This window comes from Tinamus guttatus, unplaced genomic scaffold, assembly GCF_059628265.1.
Source record: "Tinamus guttatus ecotype Peru unplaced genomic scaffold, ASM5962826v1 Tinamus_guttatus_pri_ptg000637l, whole genome shotgun sequence".
Lineage (NCBI taxonomy): Eukaryota > Metazoa > Chordata > Aves > Tinamiformes > Tinamidae > Tinamus > Tinamus guttatus.
The window spans coordinates 571,811-592,337 of NW_028289171.1; the positions used below are offsets into that span (position 1 = coordinate 571,811).

General features: G+C 38.6%; 1 protein-coding gene across 3 annotated transcripts; it reads right to left on the reverse strand.

Annotated features, from left to right (window-relative positions):
* Window positions 1-711: 711 nt before the first annotated feature.
* On the reverse strand, window positions 712-20,070 carry POC5 (POC5 centriolar protein). Of its 3 annotated transcripts, XM_088535624.1 has the most exons (12): window positions 20,030-20,058; window positions 17,168-17,267; window positions 14,174-14,321; window positions 11,300-11,496; window positions 10,780-10,956; window positions 7,165-7,269; window positions 6,410-6,589; window positions 5,122-5,284; window positions 4,130-4,248; window positions 3,234-3,347; window positions 2,211-2,387; window positions 712-870 (listed from the first exon to the last, which is right to left on the reverse strand). In XM_088535624.1, the coding sequence occupies exons 2-12, from the start codon at window positions 17,249-17,251 to the stop codon at window positions 721-723; spliced, it is 1,614 nt and encodes a 537-aa protein (XP_088391750.1). In that variant the 5' UTR covers window positions 17,252-17,267; window positions 20,030-20,058; the 3' UTR covers window positions 712-720. The 3 variants fall into 3 exon arrangements, with proteins under 3 accessions (XP_088391750.1, XP_088391751.1, XP_088391752.1); XM_088535625.1 differs by lacking the exon at window positions 17,168-17,267 and having other exon boundaries at window positions 20,030-20,070; XM_088535626.1 differs by lacking the exons at window positions 14,174-14,321; window positions 20,030-20,058.
* Window positions 20,071-20,527: the final 457 nt, after the last annotated feature.

Genomic DNA, 20,527 nt, shown 5'->3' on the forward strand with positions numbered 1-20,527 from the left:
AATTCTTCTAGCCTTTATACTTGTTTTGAAGTCTTAACCTTAACTCTGTCCTCCTGCATGCAGCCTCTTTTGACATGGGTGTAGAGATGTCCAAGAGAGTTGAGAACAGGTATGCAACTCCCCAGGTTTTAAAAAGGAGAATATAAGTAAATCGCAAATTCTTAGACCTACAGCAGGTAAGCATCAATTCCCACAGTAGCAGCTTGAAAAATGACAATGCTCTGTGATTTGACTTAGGTAACTCACCTGAGCCAAATTATGTACTTGTCATGAAGGTTATGCCCTTGTTGTTCTTTATTTAAGTATGATGGAGGAGTTAGGTCTTAAGTTATAAGAGGATATTTAAGAGCACAGGTAACTAAAATCTCTTTTTCATGTTAAAGTAGATATTGGTAAAATTAAAGCTAAACAAAGGAGACAAGACATCACTGTCACATTTGATCCTTTATTTAAAAGTGTTCAACAGGTTTGTTAAATAAAGTGTTAATAAAGTACATTCTCAAAAAGTTTGGAGGTAGAACAATGTTTCAAGGTCATTTTTCCCCCCTCCACATGCTTACTATAAGCAATTTTACCAAATTAAAAAAAAAAAAAGGTAAAAACATGATACATCCTTTAGACCTTGCTACATCAAGTCTGAAAACACTGGGAAGAGCTTTACGTTGTTCCTTGGTTAAAAACCCTCCACCAGTGAGAGATTTGAGCGCCTAAGATATTCACTCAGTCAACCACCTTTATTGACTGAACGCTGGCATGAGGCTGGCTCTGCAGCATTCGCCCAGCTTGTCCTGCAGGTCTCGCAGCACTGGAGCCAGCAGCATGGAGCACCGTTCGAGGATATTTAGCTGCAGTGGCTTGGGATATAGTTTGCTGAAAAGTAATCAGATACAACAGAACACAGTATTAAAAAAAGAAAACCACTAAATTGGCTCTAGATGAGCTGTAGTTTAAACAGACATTTTTGATCTATATATCTCAAGAAAAAATATATAGTGATGTGAAAGATATGAGGTTTTTTTTTTTCTTCCTCCTAGGTAATAGATATTTCTAGGAATGCTAAATACAAAGTGCTGGATTTAAGATTAACCAGATATCCTGAGCTTGATTCCCCTTAGTCTCATTTCAGATTGTTTGCATTTTTTCTGTAGTGCTGATTTAATCATGCCAAAATTCCTTTTAAGTTGAATGCTGGTTAAAAGAAAGTTTAATTGGTCTCTGACAGGACTAGGTTTGTATTTCTTTGACAAGAGTGAAACACCTAGTATTTTTACTGTAATGAATAGCAGTCATTCTGCTTTTAATCAAGGTAAGCTCTCTCCACAGTCAGACTACTTTGCAAGAAATACTTCAATCTGATTCAATTTCAATCACGTATTTATTTACAAAAAGAATACACGGTTTATACACTGCTGAGAGTGTAACATGACTGAAGGTAGAACATATCTCAGAAACAGACGCCAGCAACTCCATCAGCTCAAAGGAAGGGATGTAAAGTACTCCTGCTTCTTCTGGTAGCATCGCTCAGGAAAAGCTGAATTGTTAAATAGCATACAGAAGTCTCACCTACTACTTTACAGGGTAAAGTACACTTTCAACTAAGTCATGTTTTGAGCGTGTCTGGTCATTATAAGAAAAAAAAAAATCTAAGAAAGTGTAGGGGCATGTAAAGGGCATAAGTCCTTTAGGCCATTGTTCATAGTCTTCTTGCATGTTGTTTCCATACCCTGTTAATGCACTTATCTTAGTGTTTTCTGTAGAGAATAAGGAAGAATGGAAGGAAAAAAAAAAAAAAAAAACTTGAATTTTGTTTTCCTCTGACCCCAGGTTTTAATTTCTTCCAGTAAATTCCCTATCCTCAGTGTGTCACTCTAACCTGTATCTCTACTGCCATTGGTCCGATCATGCTTCTCCCTATCCCTGATGAAGCTTGTCTTTAAATTCTAAGTTGCAAGATGATGAGAACAAACACTGCAGTACCAAATGACCACTTCCATGAAGAAGCAGACTCACAAGAGACCTCTGAAATAATTACTACAGAAGAAAAGAGATTAAACATGCAATATTTACTTCCTCTCCTCACAAATGTGCTAACTTCTATCAAGGCAAAGACAAGTAGTAATTATTGAAAACAGGACTCAAATCTGAGCCTAGTTAAGTCTGTCTTCATTGTCATCATTTAGAGAAGTGTTATAAGCATAATTCTGACTTACCTGAGTGACTGGATGATGTTTTTCAACAATGACTGAACTCATGGGTGGAACAACTCCCATCACTGCTAAACTACTACAGATCCTGGGTTTCTGTCCCATATCAGCTCGGCCTGTGATTCGAGCAGTGATTGTTCTTCCTGCTTTCTGTTGAGCAGATGTTATTACTTTCGCCATGGGCTATAAATAAACTGGATGTTAGTTGGCAAAAATTCTAAACCTAGTATCTACAACACTCTAGTGTAGCTACTTACATTTATTAGCCACATGCCCAAATAGAACATGGATGCTGTTGATAATCCAGTTACAGTCTATGGGACTGAATTTATTACCTAGCTGAACCTGGTTTATTCTGTCCTTTTTGCACTCTAGAAAGCGCCAGTGTTTAGTGCAAGTGCCTTATGGTGAAGGGATTAGCCTAATCCAAGCAAGCAGGCAGCAAGCATCATTCAGCTTTGCGCTCTGGCTGCAGGAACCTCTGAGAGCTGCAGGCGGCTGCAGCACTGGCAGGTCTTTCTGGCAGTGACACAGCAGATACACAAAGGCCTCCATGCAACAAAATGCTGTATCATTCTCTGATTATGGTAGCTAACTATATCAAAGGGGTAAAGGAAAGCACAACAATGGAGAAAAGTAAAAAGGACAGTTTACAAACAAAGGAAGGGAAGGAAGAGCCAGTGCAAACAGCAGGAAGACAAAGCAAAGCAGACTTTTTCTGTATCTAAATGATATCATGTTGAAATACTGGTTGTTACTGTTGTGTCATATGCAAGTGTGTGCACTTTCCTAATCTTCATTTTATTCAGTCACATTTTGTCCCCCTTCCCCCAAATATTTTAAGTTGTAATTAACATAAAGGGCCTTTTCTTTAACATTAAAGAGCATTTTCCAGGTTCTCTCTTCACTCCTCTGTGTAAACCCTAGAGCAGTTTCCTCAAATACTGAGTGTTCCTCTGAAAAAAATGGGAAAAGATATCCAAGCTAATAATTATGTCTTAAAAAATTAAGTGAATTTTAGCATGTTACCAGCTTTTGAGTTGATGACAGACCAGATCCTGCAGTTGTGCTAGTGATGACTACTGGAGAATCAGAATCTAGCCTGGTCTGAGAAGTGCTGGCATGGCCCAGGTGGGTAGAAAACTGTAAGTGAATCAGTTTACAAAGAGTAACTTTTCTGAAAATACAGTTTTACTGTTTGATTAGTCATTCCTTGGATTATTTCAATTACCCTGCTAAGTTTTACTTCTTAACAGATATTATATCTGTTTGTTGTCTAGCTTACTTAAAACATGTCAGAGATGTTACAAACCAAGTAAAATTTGATGCTACTGGAATAAAAAACTGGGAAGAAAGGGAAGCACTTTTTCTTTTTCTATCCTGTACTGTAGCATGAAATTGTCCTATAGTGATGACGCCTCCACTGTGACTCCAGGGCTGGTCCAAAACATCCAAACTACTGGACAATGGACCTGGCTAAGCTGACATGACAGGACAATAAGCTGAGTTCCAACAGTGTCTGTACACTTATATTTTGAAAAGAAGCTTGAAGTCAAGCTAATTTCTGCCTTTTTTTAAAAACTATATTAAGCTCAGGCTCTCTGCAAACAACTCTTAAGAGCTTTTTTCCCCCCTAGAAAGATCATTAGAAAGCAAACTCTGCTTGTAATAGATACTTTGGCTTCATTAGTTTAATGATTATTTTCACTGCAAGAAAAAACAGCGCTTACTGAAAGCACTGCAAGTTGCAGAAACCATACCACAGCCAGTGCAGTCTAAAAGTCCTTGGGAGTTTCTTTTTAAATCTCAGATTGGATTTTAGTCCTTTCAGTTCACAGGCTCTTGCATTTATGTTTAAAAAGCAACAATGCAGACAATTATTTTTCATTTCTATGGCAACTCATGTAGTCCAACTCCATACTCACCATGTCTTCTAGCTGTAAACTAGTTGCTGTTGGAGGTGGTGGTGAGGGAGGATTATACTGGGAGGAAGGCAGCCTTCCTGCAGCACCACTACCACTATCTTCTCTCCTACATCCTACATCTGTTAAAAGACAAAGTAAATGCTTCAGCCCAGAATCTAGCAAACCTTAAGGGGAACCTTAAGAGATGAGTCACTAAGACTTCACTACTCCTCTGGGATTTCTGTGTAATCTAATTAAAATAATCAGTCTGTTCTATGTAGAGATAAATTTTAAAACTTTCTGCATTTGATCTTCCTTTTCAGAGATGGAAATAGCTTTTCAAGGGGGTAACTTAGGTGTTACGCCAGTCCACGTAATTTCATAGGGGTAGCGCAAAGAACTAAGGTCCTGACTACAGTTTACCCATACCACATCCACTGGGCAAGAGCTTCTGTTGCCCTGAGGGCCAAACTCCAGTTCAGGTAGAGAGCATGAACACAGGGAAGGCTATAGTATTCCAGACACCTGAGACAGGGCCAGGTCCTGACAGGGACTCCCTAGCAGTAGCATGAAATGATAGGCCTTAGATCAGGAGCAGCCCACCCTGTGTCCATCCTGGAGTGGGGCCACATCACTGCAGTGACACTCTATGGACACACACTGGGCCCCGTGTACCCCCAGGCTGGGAGATGCACTTGCAGGGCAAAAGCTTTCCAAGCAGTTTCAGTTTCTAAGTATACTCCTTAAAGAAGGAGAAGAACCTATTCTCATTTACTCTTCCCTTTTTAAGGTAGATACTATCAGCAGGGCTAGGACAATGCTATTTTTTCTATTCCCAAGACTAGAGTGTCACCATGTGGTAGGTTTTGTTTAGTTTATTTTAGAAGCAGTCTCTATTTTGAATAAAAACAAATCACTACACTTGCCTAAGCTACATGTACTCTGAAGTACTTCAGAAACTTCTGGTACCAGACTATTAAATTTAGTAGCCTGATTATAGCTTTTATACCGACCTAGATCTATCCTACTCTCCTTGCCCTGAAACATAGTCATAGCTTCCAGGTTCAGAGCACACACGCCCCGCATAAAGGCCTTCTTCATGGTGTCTTCATACTGCTCTCTCTCACTGTGCAGTCGCAGGATCTCAGCTCTGCTCTGTTCCAGTGTGGCATGGAGCTGCAAGAGAGGGGAGAAACAGCTGGTCGAACTTCTGAATGCAAATGTTGACTCGGTTCCTCAGTTACATTAGAAGCCTCTTACTACTTTCACAGAGATGAGCTACTTCACTTCAAAATCTCTGGTTCACTAAGTAGGGCAATTATTTGCCATCTATTTCTACCATAGCTCATTATAGGTACTGGAGCACAGAGATTGCTAGACTGTGTTCAGGACCGGCAGATCCTAAGCAACTAAACAAATTTATCTTGCCCATTTCTCATCGGAAAGTTAGGCAACTAGCTCAGGCTAAATTTCATCAGTAATTTGGATTCCTTCACTAGTCAGAGCAGTAATTTTTCCTAGAAGATAGTTCATCTCATGCTTAAGTATTTACCAGCCACCTCACTTTTCTAGCCCTTATAAACTTCAGTGTTTTCAAAAGTTTCTAGAACAAAGCTCTCCCTGTGTGGAAGTGCTCAGTTTTCAAAATTCCACTCATTAGAAACTGGGTGTAAAGCTCTAATTAACAAAGAAATGCCTCTATTTGTATATCCTAGAGTTTTTATCTCAGAGCAACTATGGCTAATAAGCCTAGAAATTTTAGGAATGTGCTTAACTCTTGCTAAAATATACAGCTTTCAAAATGTATATTTTAAAACTTATTTTCATTTCTTCTGGGTACCAATTTGCATCTTGACAAATTGATTTCACTTTTTAAAACTTTCAAAATACTTTGATAATTTAATTGGCAAAGGCAAAGCTAAACTCAAATTTAACCTTTTATTTCCACTATTTCTCCTTTAAGACAACCCCAAAATGCATAGCATAGCAAGTTAATATTTGCTATTAGGAAGGAATTATCATTCCCTCTACAGGTGGGTAAATAGAAGATCATCTCATTTCAGGAAATGTTGTCTTCACCTGTGTGTGCTAGTCAATGTAATTTATCCATTGCAGGAAAAAAAATAGAGGGGGGGGGGGGGAAAGCACATGTAGAAACTTTTGGGTTTCCTCACCTCTCCTTCTGTAGTTGGAGCTTTTTTTCTACCATTCTTTTCGAGACACCTCAGGTATTTCAAGTTTGCTAAGACAGACATACTTATCAGAGTAGGAGGGAGAAAAAAGAGAGAAACCTTTTCTTACCTCTGCAATTTTGGCTTCATAATCATTAGTGAGCTGAACACAGACATCTTCTGCCCTTAGCTGACAGGCCTTTGCTACCTTTTCTTTCCATTTTGCTTCACTTAGACAGCGCCATGCTGCCCATACCTTCTTCAGCAAGGCTGTCTGGAATTGTCTGTCTGCTATTCTATTTGCGTATGCCTTAGGAAACAAAGTAACCACATTATATGCAAGTTTTTTGAAAACTGAAGTACTCAAGAGAGGGTGGATGATCATTTTGCAGTGTATTATACAGATCACAGGAGGAATGCCTACACGAGGCTACATGTGCAGCAGTGAAGCCATACACAAACACTGCATGAACAGCTCCATTCTTCCTGTGTATGTGTCTAAGACAGAAAACACCTCTGAGAACTCCTAAATAACATGAACCTTTTAAGTTTAATGATGTGCAAACAACCCACTCACACGCATGCTGACAGCATGCATGTACAAAGCCATTAAATTGGTACATGGCATATTTTGAGTCCAAGAACCATATAAAACCTGCAATCACAGTGATCACATGAGAAAAAATATATATATTTATATACAATATTGAGGTTTTTTCCTCATTGCACAGGTATTCTAACAGCAATATTCTTATTTTTGAACTGTTTGAATGAACTGTTATTCAACACAGTCATTTCTTCCAGCCATAACAAGAAGATCATCAACGCTGACCCTTCTGAGTTTAGAGGCTCCCCTTTCACCACATTTTTATTTTGCGCACATACCTCTTGTTTGGCTTCGACATGTTGAATCCGCCAGAGCATAAATTTTCTCATCAACTCTATTCTTTCCTTGTGCTTATCTAATGCTTGAGTCAAGTTAGTAATTACCTGCAAAAATATTATTCAGTAGTTATAATTATGTTAAGATAAGATGTACTGCCTTCATTAAGTATTTGTCACCTAAAGTTCTTGCTTTTAGAAGCAGCGTTTTGTTAAATCTTCCTTCTAGTCTAATCCAGCATTAAAAAAAAAAAAAAAAAAAAAAAGTTCAAATCTGGAGTAAAGTTCTTTTGGCTTCAATACTCAGACTCAGTGGCATTTAGACACTTTCACTTAGTAGCTGTAGAAAAAACTCAAATGAATTATCATGCCATCTGGTGACTTCTGCAGGATTCTGTTCCACTTCCTTGTAATCAAATGTTACTGTAATATAAGGTCAGTAGAATCATCTCTTTACAAATACAGCTTGGTTAATTAGCTATCATTTAATTGTGAAAAGTTTGCTTTAGTGCAGTATTGACTGAAAATGTAAAGAAACAACTGTTGATGTATAGAAAATTTATACAATTAACAGACTCTAAGAATCAAAGCATTTGGGAGGTAAGAGGGCTTCAACCATCAACCTTTAAGTACATTATAATTAATGTTACAGGAAGAGCTGTGATTCACTGATCAAGATATAGTCCAGGCATGTTGTAAATTGCTTATATCAAATCAATGAGCTGTTCTCTGCATTTTTTGCCTAGCTTCTTAGCTAGATTCTCCTCTCAGTTACATCTGAGAAAGACTAATGAGTAACACTGGCAGATTTGAGGAAATAAGTTACTTCCACTTAAAGTTATTCTAACTACTGCAGCAGGTAAGAGGGGTAAGAAATAGTATTTTATGGTGTTACATGCTATTTACATACTAATAAATATGCTAATAAACCTATTATCTAGCAAACAGGTCAACTTCTAAGCTTTGGTACAGAATTTCATATACACTGCTCCAATTGTAATTGCTGTATTTCATAAAATATTTAAAGAAATACTACTAGAAGTGTGGATTCTTTAAGGTGAAAATATCAAAACCAGCAACACATGAAGGGCATTTTGACACATTTAAATTAGAGCAGAGCTGTCCTTAGTTTAAGAAAGAATTCTTCACAATACTGTTTAATATATCTAATTTAGTTAAGCTACTTTTCTCTGCTTAAATATGACTAGTCGTAACTTTTTGCAGTTTCAGAATAAAAACGATCTATTTATATAGTAGATAATAATTTAAAGTCTAAAAAGTCTAAAATAATTTAAAAGTCTAAAATTAGAAACAATTTATCATAAATTGCCAAAGAAATTAGTTAGAAAAGAGACAGAAAAGAAACTGGGTATAAACAAATTATAATCTTTGTTGAAATACTGTGATATACAAACCTAAACCATCAGCTTTTACTACTGCAAACAGATCTAAATTTGTTAATTAATACATTTTTTCCATTAAAAAGCATGAGAGATCTTATGACTCCAATGTGAGCGGAAGAAACCAAGTCACAACTATTTGTGAAGTTGATTGATTCAGGTTGTGGTCACATTAGAATTCATCAGTTTTGATGACCACACTGTCATGTATGGAGGTACTGCCACCTACTGTTAAGGGGAATCATTCTCCATAAAAAGAATTTTAGAAAAAATAGAAAAAAGAAAAAAGAGAAAAAGTATTTGCTTAGGTCCGTAAAATCTGTTTTCCAAACAGACATGGATTGTGGCCTTTCATTCTTTCTCTTCATTTTAATTCCTTTAATGGGTATTCTGGAATAGTGCTTTTTTAAAAAAAGATGAAAAGAACTCCATTAAGTGCTCTCAAGTGGAATCACAGAATGCTTAAGGTTGGAAGGGACCTCTAGAGATCATCTAGTCCAACCCCCCTGCACACGCAGGGTCACCTAGAGCACGTGGCACAGGACTGCGTCCAAGTGGGTTTGGAAGATCTCCAGAGGAGGAGACTCCACAACCTCTCTGGGCAGCCTGTTCCAGTGCTCTGTCACCCTCACTGTTAGAAATGTTTTCCTTAGGTTCCTGTGGAACTTTTGGTGTTTCAGGTTATGGCCATTACCTCTAGTTCTGTCAGTGGCTACCAGTGAAAAGAGACCAGCACCATCCTCCTCACTGCCTCCCTTGAGGTACTTATAGACACTGATCAGGTCCCCTCTCAGCCTTCTCTTCTCCAGGCTGAACAGGCCCAGCTCCCTCAGCCTCTCCTTGTAGGGCAGATGTTCCAGGCCCCTGATCATCCTTGTGGCCCTGCGCTGGACTCTCTCCAGCAGCTCCACATCCCTCTTGTACTGTGGAGCCCAGAACTGGACACAATACTCCAGATGTGGCCTCACCAGGGCTGAGTAGAGGGGCAGGATCACCTCCCTCGACCTGCTGGAGACGCTCTTCTTAATGCACCCCAGGATCCCATTGGCCTTCTTGGCCACGAGGGCACACTGCTGCCTCATGGTCAACTTGTGGTCCACCAAGACACTCAGGTCCCTCTCTGCAGAGCTGCTTTCCAGAAGGTCGGTCCCCAGCCTGTACTGGTGTCTGGGGTTATTCCTCCCCAGGTGCAGGATCCTGCACTTGGCCTTGTTGAATTGCATGAGGTTTTTCACCGCCCAGTTGTCCAGTCTGTCCAGGGCCCTCTGGATGGCAGCGCAGCCCTCTGGGGTATCGGCTACTCCTCCCAGTTTGGTATCATCAGCAAACTTGCTGAGGGAGCACTCTGTGCCTTCATCCACATCATTGATGAATAAATCGAACAGGACTGGACCAAGGAATAACCCCTTGGGGACCCCGCTAACCACAGGCCTCCAACAAGACTCTGCACCGCTGATCACCACCCTCTGAGCTCTGCCATCCAGCCAGTTCCTAATCCACCTCACTGTGCACTCATCTATCCCACACTTCCGGAGCTTGCCCAGGAGGATGTTGTGAGGGACGGTGTCAAAGGCCAAAAGACGGTGTCAAAAAAAGGAAGGTTAAAAATTCAGTATAGAAAAGTGAGGATCCAAATAGGCTATGTGACTTGGACTCTCAAAATTTTATATCCACTCCCACCATTTTGGTTAGTTCCAAAATTCCTTGGTATTAATAGTGATTAAAAAAAAAAGCTCTATCTGAAAAATCCCAAGTCTACAATTCTAAGAATTACTTGAAACAGAGATTTGCTATAAACATTTCAGAGACTCTTCTCCCTATGAAATATGGGAAAACCCATTGAATCTTGCCCAAATTAAAAGCTCTTCACATGTAAGAACTAATAAGAATCATCCAAACTGCTGTAAGTCTCATGAAAGCAACAGCAAATATAGCACAAGAATAGTGCCTAGGTTTACAAAATGTAAATATTTACAGACATCTGCTGCAAAACAAAATATTTACAGATGACACCTATTAAATTTCCGCTGTTAATATGTAATTAGTAATATGTAATTAGTAATATTTTTTCTACTATTCAGTCTAAATCTATTATTTACTGGTCCATTTGACTTGCTGCAAGAAGCATTCTGTTATTCAAGTACAGTTAGGATATATGTAAATCAATCAATATGGAGATTCTAAAATCAAAATCACAACTATGAAACTGAAACATTACCTCATCTTTTCTGCCAATAGAGATTTCATAAGTATGTAGCAACTCTTTCAGATTTTCCATTTCATTGTTCAACTGTCTGACATGCGCAGCATGTTTCTCTTTCTCTTGTCTCATTTCAAGCTTGTGATGCTCAATAAAACTAAGTTTCCATTTTTTCAACTCAGTTAGAACATTTGTCTGAAAGTTAAAGGAGTGACAGCAGTGAAATTAGCAAATTATTCTCTCCTCTCCAAACTTTTAATTTTAAAACACTTGGCACGGACATGAATATTTACAGTAAAGCTTGCATTATAAGCATTACTAGACACAGTAAAGTCTTGAGTGATCAGAATTATATAACCTTAATGGAGAAAACTGTTCAATGTATTTCCTGTGTGCAAAAAACAGCAGCAACAAAACTCCACAACAAAACCCACTATTTCCCAATGCTATCACAAAACTTTACCCCTACAATCACTTATTTGTGCAAACACACTGACATCTTGATGTTTTTCTTAAGGTTTCAGTATAAAATACAAACCTTAAGACTTCCACTCCAGAGATCAAGTATGTTTTCTATTTGGGTCACCTTTTCATCAGGAACAGTTAATTCAGTCACTCTCTCCTCACTGATTTCTCTTGGGCTGCGTGCAGAGCCTTGTGAAGAAGTCTCTTCCGAGAGAAGAGGGCACAGGTGTTCCATGTGGGACTCGGAAGACCCCTTCACTGACATTGAAGCTGAAAACAAAACGAAGAACTAGGACTGATCCTCTGGAAAGGCAAACTGGTCCAAACTGGGCACGCACTAAAAAAAGTCACCCATACCCTCCTTTTCCTGTGTAAAATAAACTAACCTCAAGTCCAGCTTATAAGATATAATTATATTTAAACCAGCATTTGTACTGTAACAGAAGTTATGTCAAAATTACTGCTCCCTTAAAAAAAAAAGAAATGTTTAAGGTCATTGATCAGATTCAGCATTAGGTCTTGTGAAGACTTGCCATGTAACCCCCAGGGCTGGCTCCAGTCAGCTGATTTTCTGAGGAATCTGTAGTAATTCTATTTTAATTTGCATGCAAGCAATATCCTAATTTTTAAGGTTAAAAATCTCATATTGCTCGTCAGACAGAATAGATAAATGTATCTATTTTACATGTAAACCATCCACATCTTCATTTTCATGCTTCAGATGCTTGCTATGGATTAACATTTTATGTAGATACAATATTTTGTAAATCCAGTGACATACAGTACTATAAATACTACCTTTTTAAGAGAAAATTTTTACAGGAAGAAAATATATATGTTATAGTGTATAAGGGAAGTCTTATATCGCCTGAATTTTAAGAAAATGACAGAGAAAAAAAAATAATCCCAAAAGATACTCCACAAACAGCTTCATTTAAGAAGGCATCCTGAAGCATTGGCAACTCCACTGCTTGCTTTGGAAGTGTGAAGTTTTTGTCTTCACATATAGACATGCACAGACAAGCTACACTTTTGTATCAAAACAAATGATAAGGTAACCTGCTTCACAGAGGTAATGGTAAACAGGGCTGCCAAAAAGTTCTGTATTGAGACACAGACAAGTGTGGTATATAGGTTTGATCTTCCTTATGAAGAACATGACTGAGCAGCACATACACTCTGTTACAATATACAGTACTGAATGACAAAACTTGGCTGTATATCTTTATAATTCTGAACAAAAAAACATATGGTGAGCCAGAAACCTAGAATCTAATTCTTTAACCCATAACTAACTGCTTTCATTCTAGGAGTTGCAGGAATATCTGTTAATACAGAGGATTTTTCAGTATTTTTTCATGTATGACTGGGATAATGGCCATAGTACAAAATATGAGCAGCTTCTCCTGATTATATCTTAATACAGCCTTGGCACACTTCCCACAAAGGACATAACTACACTGCATGAAATTGATAAAATTCATAAATCACAAGTTCCATAGACTATTCTTGAAACTTCTATGTTAGCAGATTGTTTTCTAAATCATTTGCACTCCAATTCCAGATCCCATTTCCATTATGGCATATTCTCTGTCTTGCTCTCCAAACTGTCATTCTCCTGCTTTCAATAAAAGTAAAGTCATGCTTTCTACATTTCCTATAGAAATCTGACATTCAGAGAAACAACTACAGTAATTCTACACAGAAGGGAAGTTACAGGTACAAATGTCCACAGGGATTTAGCTCCTGTATGGCTGATAGAATGACAAACATTATGGTAGATTGGAAGGAGGCAATGATCCGAGGGCCTGAATGTGCCTAGATTCCACTGCACACACTCACTGTCAAAGAGGAAGCACACTGAGCATAACCAATACTGCTCTCCTCATTTTAATCACATTCTTTGTTTTAAGGATCCCGTTTCTAGATTTGTTTTTGCTACCATGGCAATTGATAGCTTACTAAGGCTACTCTATATTCCAATGAGAACAGTTCATACCTTCAGCATATGTGCTTATTTTTGGTTGTGGTTTCTTCAAATGGCTGTACTGTCCTGTGCACTAGTAAACTGCTGTTCACACAGAGCTATTTAGCTCTCACCAGCACAGCCAAGGACTCGCGCATACATCAGCCAGGAACAACATTTATTCCAGTGCAGATAATTAGCACCAGGTTAACATACCACTTCCAGGCACTTAATCTCTCTTTGCAGAATGGTCTACCTACTTCTGCACCCCTCTGTCCTTTAAATAGTAGAGACAGACATGGATGGCATCAAGGTCCCAACTTCCCTTAAGGACATGACACAAGAAAATAGGTAACAGAAAACAATAAATAAGTGTTTTCATCACAAAATGACAGATCTTCTAAACAGCAGAAATTAAAGCAAATTCTTCATTATTCTCTAAGTCAAATTCCCTATTAAAGAAATAATGCAGGTATGATCATTTACTGTTTCTTCTAAATAAAAATTAAATGAACTTCCTCAAGCTAAATGCTAGTGACAAAAGCAAATAATATATTACCATAAATATCAATGTTACTCTTAAGTGTCATCACACTGCATCAGAAGACAAAATATTTACACCTTCTTAAAGAGCAAATGCCAAAAACGAGATCAGAATAAACTACTGAACAGAGGAGTAAGAATGACATTCATGCAGTGACTTGATTAGCTATTACACAAAGTCAGTTTCAGGTAATTCTTATTTAAAAAGAACAATCCTTTAAACACACCTTTATCTATCCCAGCAGCACATCAATACTACCACCCGAGAGCTATGCTGGAGAGAGAACCTTCAGTGAACATAATACATTCTGAAATTTCTTCTTGTTCAAAACATAAGTGTACATGAAGTGTACATTCTTTTCAAACAAGCTATTGAAAAACTTCTATCAATAAAATTTCATCACTGCTCTTGTAAACTCACAGCTTTTCATATATTACCTAAAGTCTTACGAGGAATGATGTCATCTGTCACATCCGCAAACCTGTCACCAGCTCTCACTTCTGAGATGGGTTCTGACCACTTCGGGACATGATGCTCAAACTTCGGAGTCACTGCAGCGTAATGAAGAAGCTCTTCATAGTCATCCTGTCACAAAATTGGGACAAATAGTTACAAAGCTATGATTATGTTCCCAAAGACTAGGTAGAAGGAATGAGTGGAAACAATTTTAGATAATCCTTATATTATTTTGTATTATGACTAAAACTAAAAGAATTTGCCTTTAAACTGCAAAAGCCAGCTGCTTTCTTAGTATTTAGATGTCATTTATAATATTTTATTGCTCTCTTACTTTATGTTCTAAAATGTAATCCATTAGTAAATGCTAGATTATATTGGCAGATGCAATATAATAGCTATACCTGAAGGTTTTGCTAAATGCCAGAATTAGACAATATAACAGGCACATCAAAGAAATACGAACTATGAAATCAATTCCAGATTAAGAATTACTTAATACTTATTTTGAGCATCATTGTTACCACAGAGGAGGGGAGGAGGGAAAAAAAAAAAAAAAGTAGGTTGTTTTTATGCATAGCAAAGATGCTACTGAGCATAGAATCAGATTTCACATCCTGTCACATTACAATCTCTTTGAGAGGAATTATAAAGCCAACCATCAGAAGCCATTTGATTATCCAATATTTTCTTTACAGCAAATATGGTTATTCTCAGCATATATTATAAATTTATTAAGTTACATAGTTGTGGTGGTGGTATATACACAAAGCTATTTTAAAAGCTTGCCCTTTAAAAAAATATGAACCAGCATAACTGGTATATGGCTTTATATTGCATGCCAACGTAAACCAAGTGAGTTAATATTTTCCTTGAAGTTCCCTAATTAAGGAGATTTTTAGAAATATTAATAATTCAATGTGAAACTAAACAAAATGTATTACAGCTTGAACACTATAAAAGCCGTTCTAACAGTAACAATAATAATGAAAAAAGTTCCAGTAGCAGTTAATGCCTACTGATCAAAGCCACTAATTAAAATATTTTGCAACGACACTTGTTTGAAAGTATTAAACCAGGATACCAGTAATAGCTTTTTTCCCACTCTATTATTTCACTAGTTCAGTTAACATCCTAGGGGGCTCAACTGTAAATTGAAAAGTTATTTTCCTATTCAAGCTGGGAGAAGTCAGAGCAGAAAAAAATTAGTTTTAATGTACCAATTACATGTAATACTTCATTGAATCAATCAGTTTAAATGCCCAATTTTCAACACTTTCAATCTACCTCTCACATTTATATGGGTTTTAACTCATCAGAGAACATTTTAAGAAGCTAGGCATTGTTTTAACTGAATTCTGGTTTCCTTTCAAATTTCTATTCCTGATTTTCTAGTGTATCATGTTGAAATTAAAAGCCCATGTAATCATATATGAAGCTATATTGTTACAAATAAGTATGCATGGCACATGCATACAGTAAGTAGTACTACATTCCATGTAAAACATATAGTTAGTTGCAAATCAACAAGTTATCAATTGTTTAGCTTTAACCCCTAAAAATAAAAGTGGAGAAATAACAAGATAGAGCAAGAGTGAAATATTTACTTCAAGACTCCTGCATTTCTAAAGCAAATACAGATGCAAATTGTGTCTTAAATTGGTTTTACTTAAGGGTGAACCACTTTTTAATGTGTTCTTGCTGTGTGAAGGAACTGGATGGTATTCTTGTAAAACACATGCAAGCCCTAAAATATATATTTTAGCACATTTTTTTCTATATTGCATGCTATGTGAACACCAAGAGATGACAAGCAAATTGTTGTTTAGTATACTCTGATGTACTCAAGCCTCAAATACATAAGAGTTTTCATATGTAAGCTGATATTCAGAAAAACAACCATTACTGTTACCAAGGTCAACAAAGGAAACAGGTATTTGAGAGAGGAAACCTTGGTGTTAAACCTTTATATAAAAACTTTCAGATCCAACGTCCAATGAAAGAAGATGAAAGAAATGTTTTGTTTCCTCTACCAGTTCTGCTCTTGGAGATTTTTTAATATCAAATGTATAGGAATACCCTAGAAGATTCTAACCATGAACACCACTATTCTACCACATTAAATGCACACCCATGGCTTTCTACAACAGTATGATTCAGATTCTACGAGATCTCAGAATAAAAACAAACTCATGTATCTTTTAGTAATTAGTGTTGCGAAAGGCACAAAAGCATTTAGAAGTTTTTTTTTTCCCCTCTCCTTTTAGGGTAAAAATCTATAGATGCTGCATAGAACTTGTCCTTTGGATGGCAGTCAAAGTAACTAAACAATAGGAAAAGTGGATTGAACATCTTCTGCCTGCTTTCTAACTACAAGAGGCACTACAAAGACAGATGAATTAGCAAATTAGGAAATCTTATCTGCTAGATAAGTGTGAAAAAGCGTGAAAGCAAATTCCCACCTAAAAAGGAAATTTAAAAGGGACATTGTCAGTATACAGGATGAAAAACTTAATTTAACAGTGCTTCAGCTGTATAGACCCCTTGCAGCTACTGCTTTTTGGGTGACAAAAGCAGGGACACATCCTAACATGAAATGACAAACAGCGAAAAATATTTGTGCAAAAGTGACCTGTTTGGGACAGAATTCCATCGAAATAATAATAATAAAAAAATACTACCCACCCTGCAATAGCCAATTATTAAATGTTGAAACTTCACCTCTTTCAAGACTTTCACCAATACCTTCACATCCTCTCAAAAGGATGCTGAGCAGAGTAAAGCAAAAAATAAAAACAAAAAACCCAAAACATTAAAGATCCTAAAGTATATCTTGACATATTTGATGAACCTAAAATATGAAATATAAAAAGGATACAGGAGTTATTTGCAATATTTCTTCATAATTATCCTTTCCCACAAAGGAAAAAAAGAAAAAGAACAGTCATGGAGAAGCAAAGTTGCTTCTTTCCTACCTGAAGATCTGAAGAAACAGAACTGCCACAAACTGAGTCTTTTGGCAAAAGAGGACTTGCGCTTTTCTCCTCATCTGATGACATTCTGCACAAAGTCAGTCTATAAAAAAGTAGAAGCTGAACTTCACTTTTTAGTTCTAACAGATTTTCACTATGTTTGCCTGTATTTTTTCTAGCAACACAAACTCTGCTCAAAACCATGGAAAGACTTTCACTGACTTCAAAGGACTCTGAATAAAATAATGGAAGACTCAATGGAACAATTAAAAAAAGATCTATTGTTCTAACTTAACTGAGTGTTTGCCATGCTTAATGCTTCACGTTACACAGTATAAGATATACTGCTAGAGAAAAAAAGACATCTAAAGAGTGAGGGAAGCCTCAGTTTATGGTTACATATCTGTGTCAATCCCTCCACGTTATTCACACTTACTGTTTTGGAGCTTATTAGCTCATTTCAGTGCAAAATTCCTACAGAGGGACATAAAAATTTCTAAGCTCTGTGGTGACCTTTTTCCACTGGAACTACCTCAACCACAGGCCAAGTTGACACAATACCCTGACTGACACCTTGAAGCTTCTTCACAGTGGTCACATCAGTCTTCCTCCACCTTCTACTCTGCTGCAGTTGTCACCTTACAGGTCCAGGAAGATGACCAGATATTGACAGGACAGGCAATTCCTCATTAGTTCCAGACAATGTCAATCATTCCAGCAATTTCCAAGCAAGATAATGAAGTATTCTTGAATATCTGGGAAAAAGTGTTGTTGCAGAACTAGCAAGAAACATGAGGACATTCTAAATACGTTTTTAAAATCTACTGCAGCTTTGTAAAATCCCTCCAGTGGACAATGAAGCTCTTGCTAATAAACTTGAGAGGATATGGGGAAGAGAGCTCTCAAGGATATGGGACAGGCAGAAATGAAATGAATTAAAAAATGGATGGGAGACTATTATGAAGAAGGGTGATGGTTAATAAACAATGGACAGAAGAACATAGCTGTCTGATGTGCGTGACACATTCAAGAAAGGGAGTCATCAACTCTCTTGCAGGGAAGAAAGACCAACATAAATAACTAAAGAAACTGGCTGCCTGTACCGTAGAGAAAACAATTATGCAAAGAAACATTTCTAAAGAGACATTTAATGCTATATTATAATTATAATTCATTACAATGCTTTTTTTAAACAGATGCAGTTTCTGAAAGATATGTTATTTTTAAATTGCTGGTTGTACTGTCACTAAATTGGCAGGACACCATCTCCTTAATCATCATCATCTTATTTCAACATGTTAAAAAATGTAATAATTCCGTAGTTCCGTATGTAGAAATACAGACGGAAGTTAACTGTCTTAATTTCTCCCCCGTTTTCTTTGGGTTACTCTACGCACTGATTTTTCCTGCACTATAAAAGGCCTGCTGCCATGGGCAAGACTTCCCTATATTCAGCTTCTAACAAGCTAAGATTCCCTTAGCTTCTGACCTATGGTGAAAAAGTTTCCAGAAAAAAGGTCACATTTTATCTGGACTGTATTTTACAAGAACAAATTCCCATGACAACAGGTATTTGAAATGGAAGACTTAAAGAACAGTGAACTTTTTAACAGCTAGGCTGTAACAGTTCATAAAATAAACTGATGCCAATAATTAGTAGCAAAGATAACTCTAAAACCCACAGCTGTATGTACGGGAAGACCTCAGGGCTTATTTAGAGTATAATCTTACATTCTGATTATTGCTACATCCTCTTCCCAAGCTTAATAAATGCCATCTTTCCATACAGATATCCACCCAAAATCCTGCTGCAAAGTTCAGTTTCTTAGTTAGTCCTTTGACCTTCTGAACCCTTTTCAGAAATCCTCTTAATGTCTCTCCTCTCTCAAACACAAGCTGCTCGTCTTTGCTTTCAAGGCCCTTCACAAGCTCTCAGTTTTTATTTGTTTCCCCTCAGCTCAGGTTGCTAGCCTGTGCTGCTCAGGAGTACCATTTTCCATATTCTTATGGAAATAATATTTTCATATTTCTTATTCTCCCATCTGTGTGAAGCCTCTCACCATCACAAACCAGCTGCTGATCAAACCAGCCCCTTTCCTTACGTTTTGTAAACTTTTGCCAATACTAACTGAAGTTACAACTAGATCATAAATCAGGTCATACTCTCACACTGTTAATTAGTTCCTCCCCATTCCCCTGTTCTTTCCCCCCCCCCTTCTCCCCTGTTGCATATCAGGTCGATGGAGCTCTGGGCTTTGCGCTACAGTGTGTTTAAGGGTCTCTACTAGGTTGAGCAATAACTGTTACTTTAAGTTTAAAATTCAGTAAGGAATGAAACATTTCACCAAACCTAGAACATCAGAAATCTGCTCAAGTACAAAAAAATAAATCAGACTAGATTACTACAACAAATTAAGATAAATATGCTTCTCTGAAGCTATTGCTTGCAGTTGTCACCACCACTTCATGCCAAGACCAACTTATCTGAGCAAGCACACCCTGAGCTCAGGAAAAAGACTGGGTGAGTTTCTGAGAGAAATCTCTCAAGGAGTATTAAGTAAGACTCGGTGTCAGTATAAGTCTTGATGCTGCCTGGGCATCACTGGGCAGTGGGAGAGCAGCGACAGAAGCACCGCTACGCTAAGCCTTTCCTTTGCCTTGTTTGAGGAGACTGATCTTTAAATCAACCGGGAAGGCAGAGAGGGCCGGCGGGGTGCCCGGGGCGGCTGAGGACTGTCCCCTCGGAGCGGGGGGCCCAGCAGAGCTGCGCAGGGCTCGGCAGCGCCGGGCCGCGCTTCCCTGCCCTGCCCTGCCCTCCCCTCGCGCCGTTCCGTCCCGTCCCGTCCCGTCCCGGTCGCCTCTCACCTGCGGGGAAACGGCCGCTCCGGCGTGACCGTTTCAAACTGCCAGGGAGGAAGAAAAAGCACCTCTCTGATAGGCTCACCTTGATTTTAGAAACCACGTTCTGATTGGCCCGCCGGGAGGCGAAGTAGCCAATTAAAGAGCCCTCCGGCGGGGGCGGGACACGCCGGCCGTTCCGCTCCCCATCCCGTCGCACCTCGGGGCGTTACTCGGCGGTGACTCCTGTCCGTCAGCGGCCGCCGCGCGCCCATTGGCTGCGAGCGTTGGCGGCGCTGGGGCGCGCGCGGCGGCGGCCGTTGGCGGCGGCGGCCGTTGCTGGGGGGTGAGGCGGGGCGCGAGCTTGTGCGGTGGCGGTTGGCGTCGCGGCCCGGCAGTTACGGGGCAGGCGGCGTGGCTGGGGAGCGGCGGCTGCAGGTCTTCACCCGCCGCGTGGAGCTGATTGAGGGCGGCTGCCTGCGTCACCCCGGCCGCGGCAGCTCCCGGCCGCCCTTCGGGTTCTTC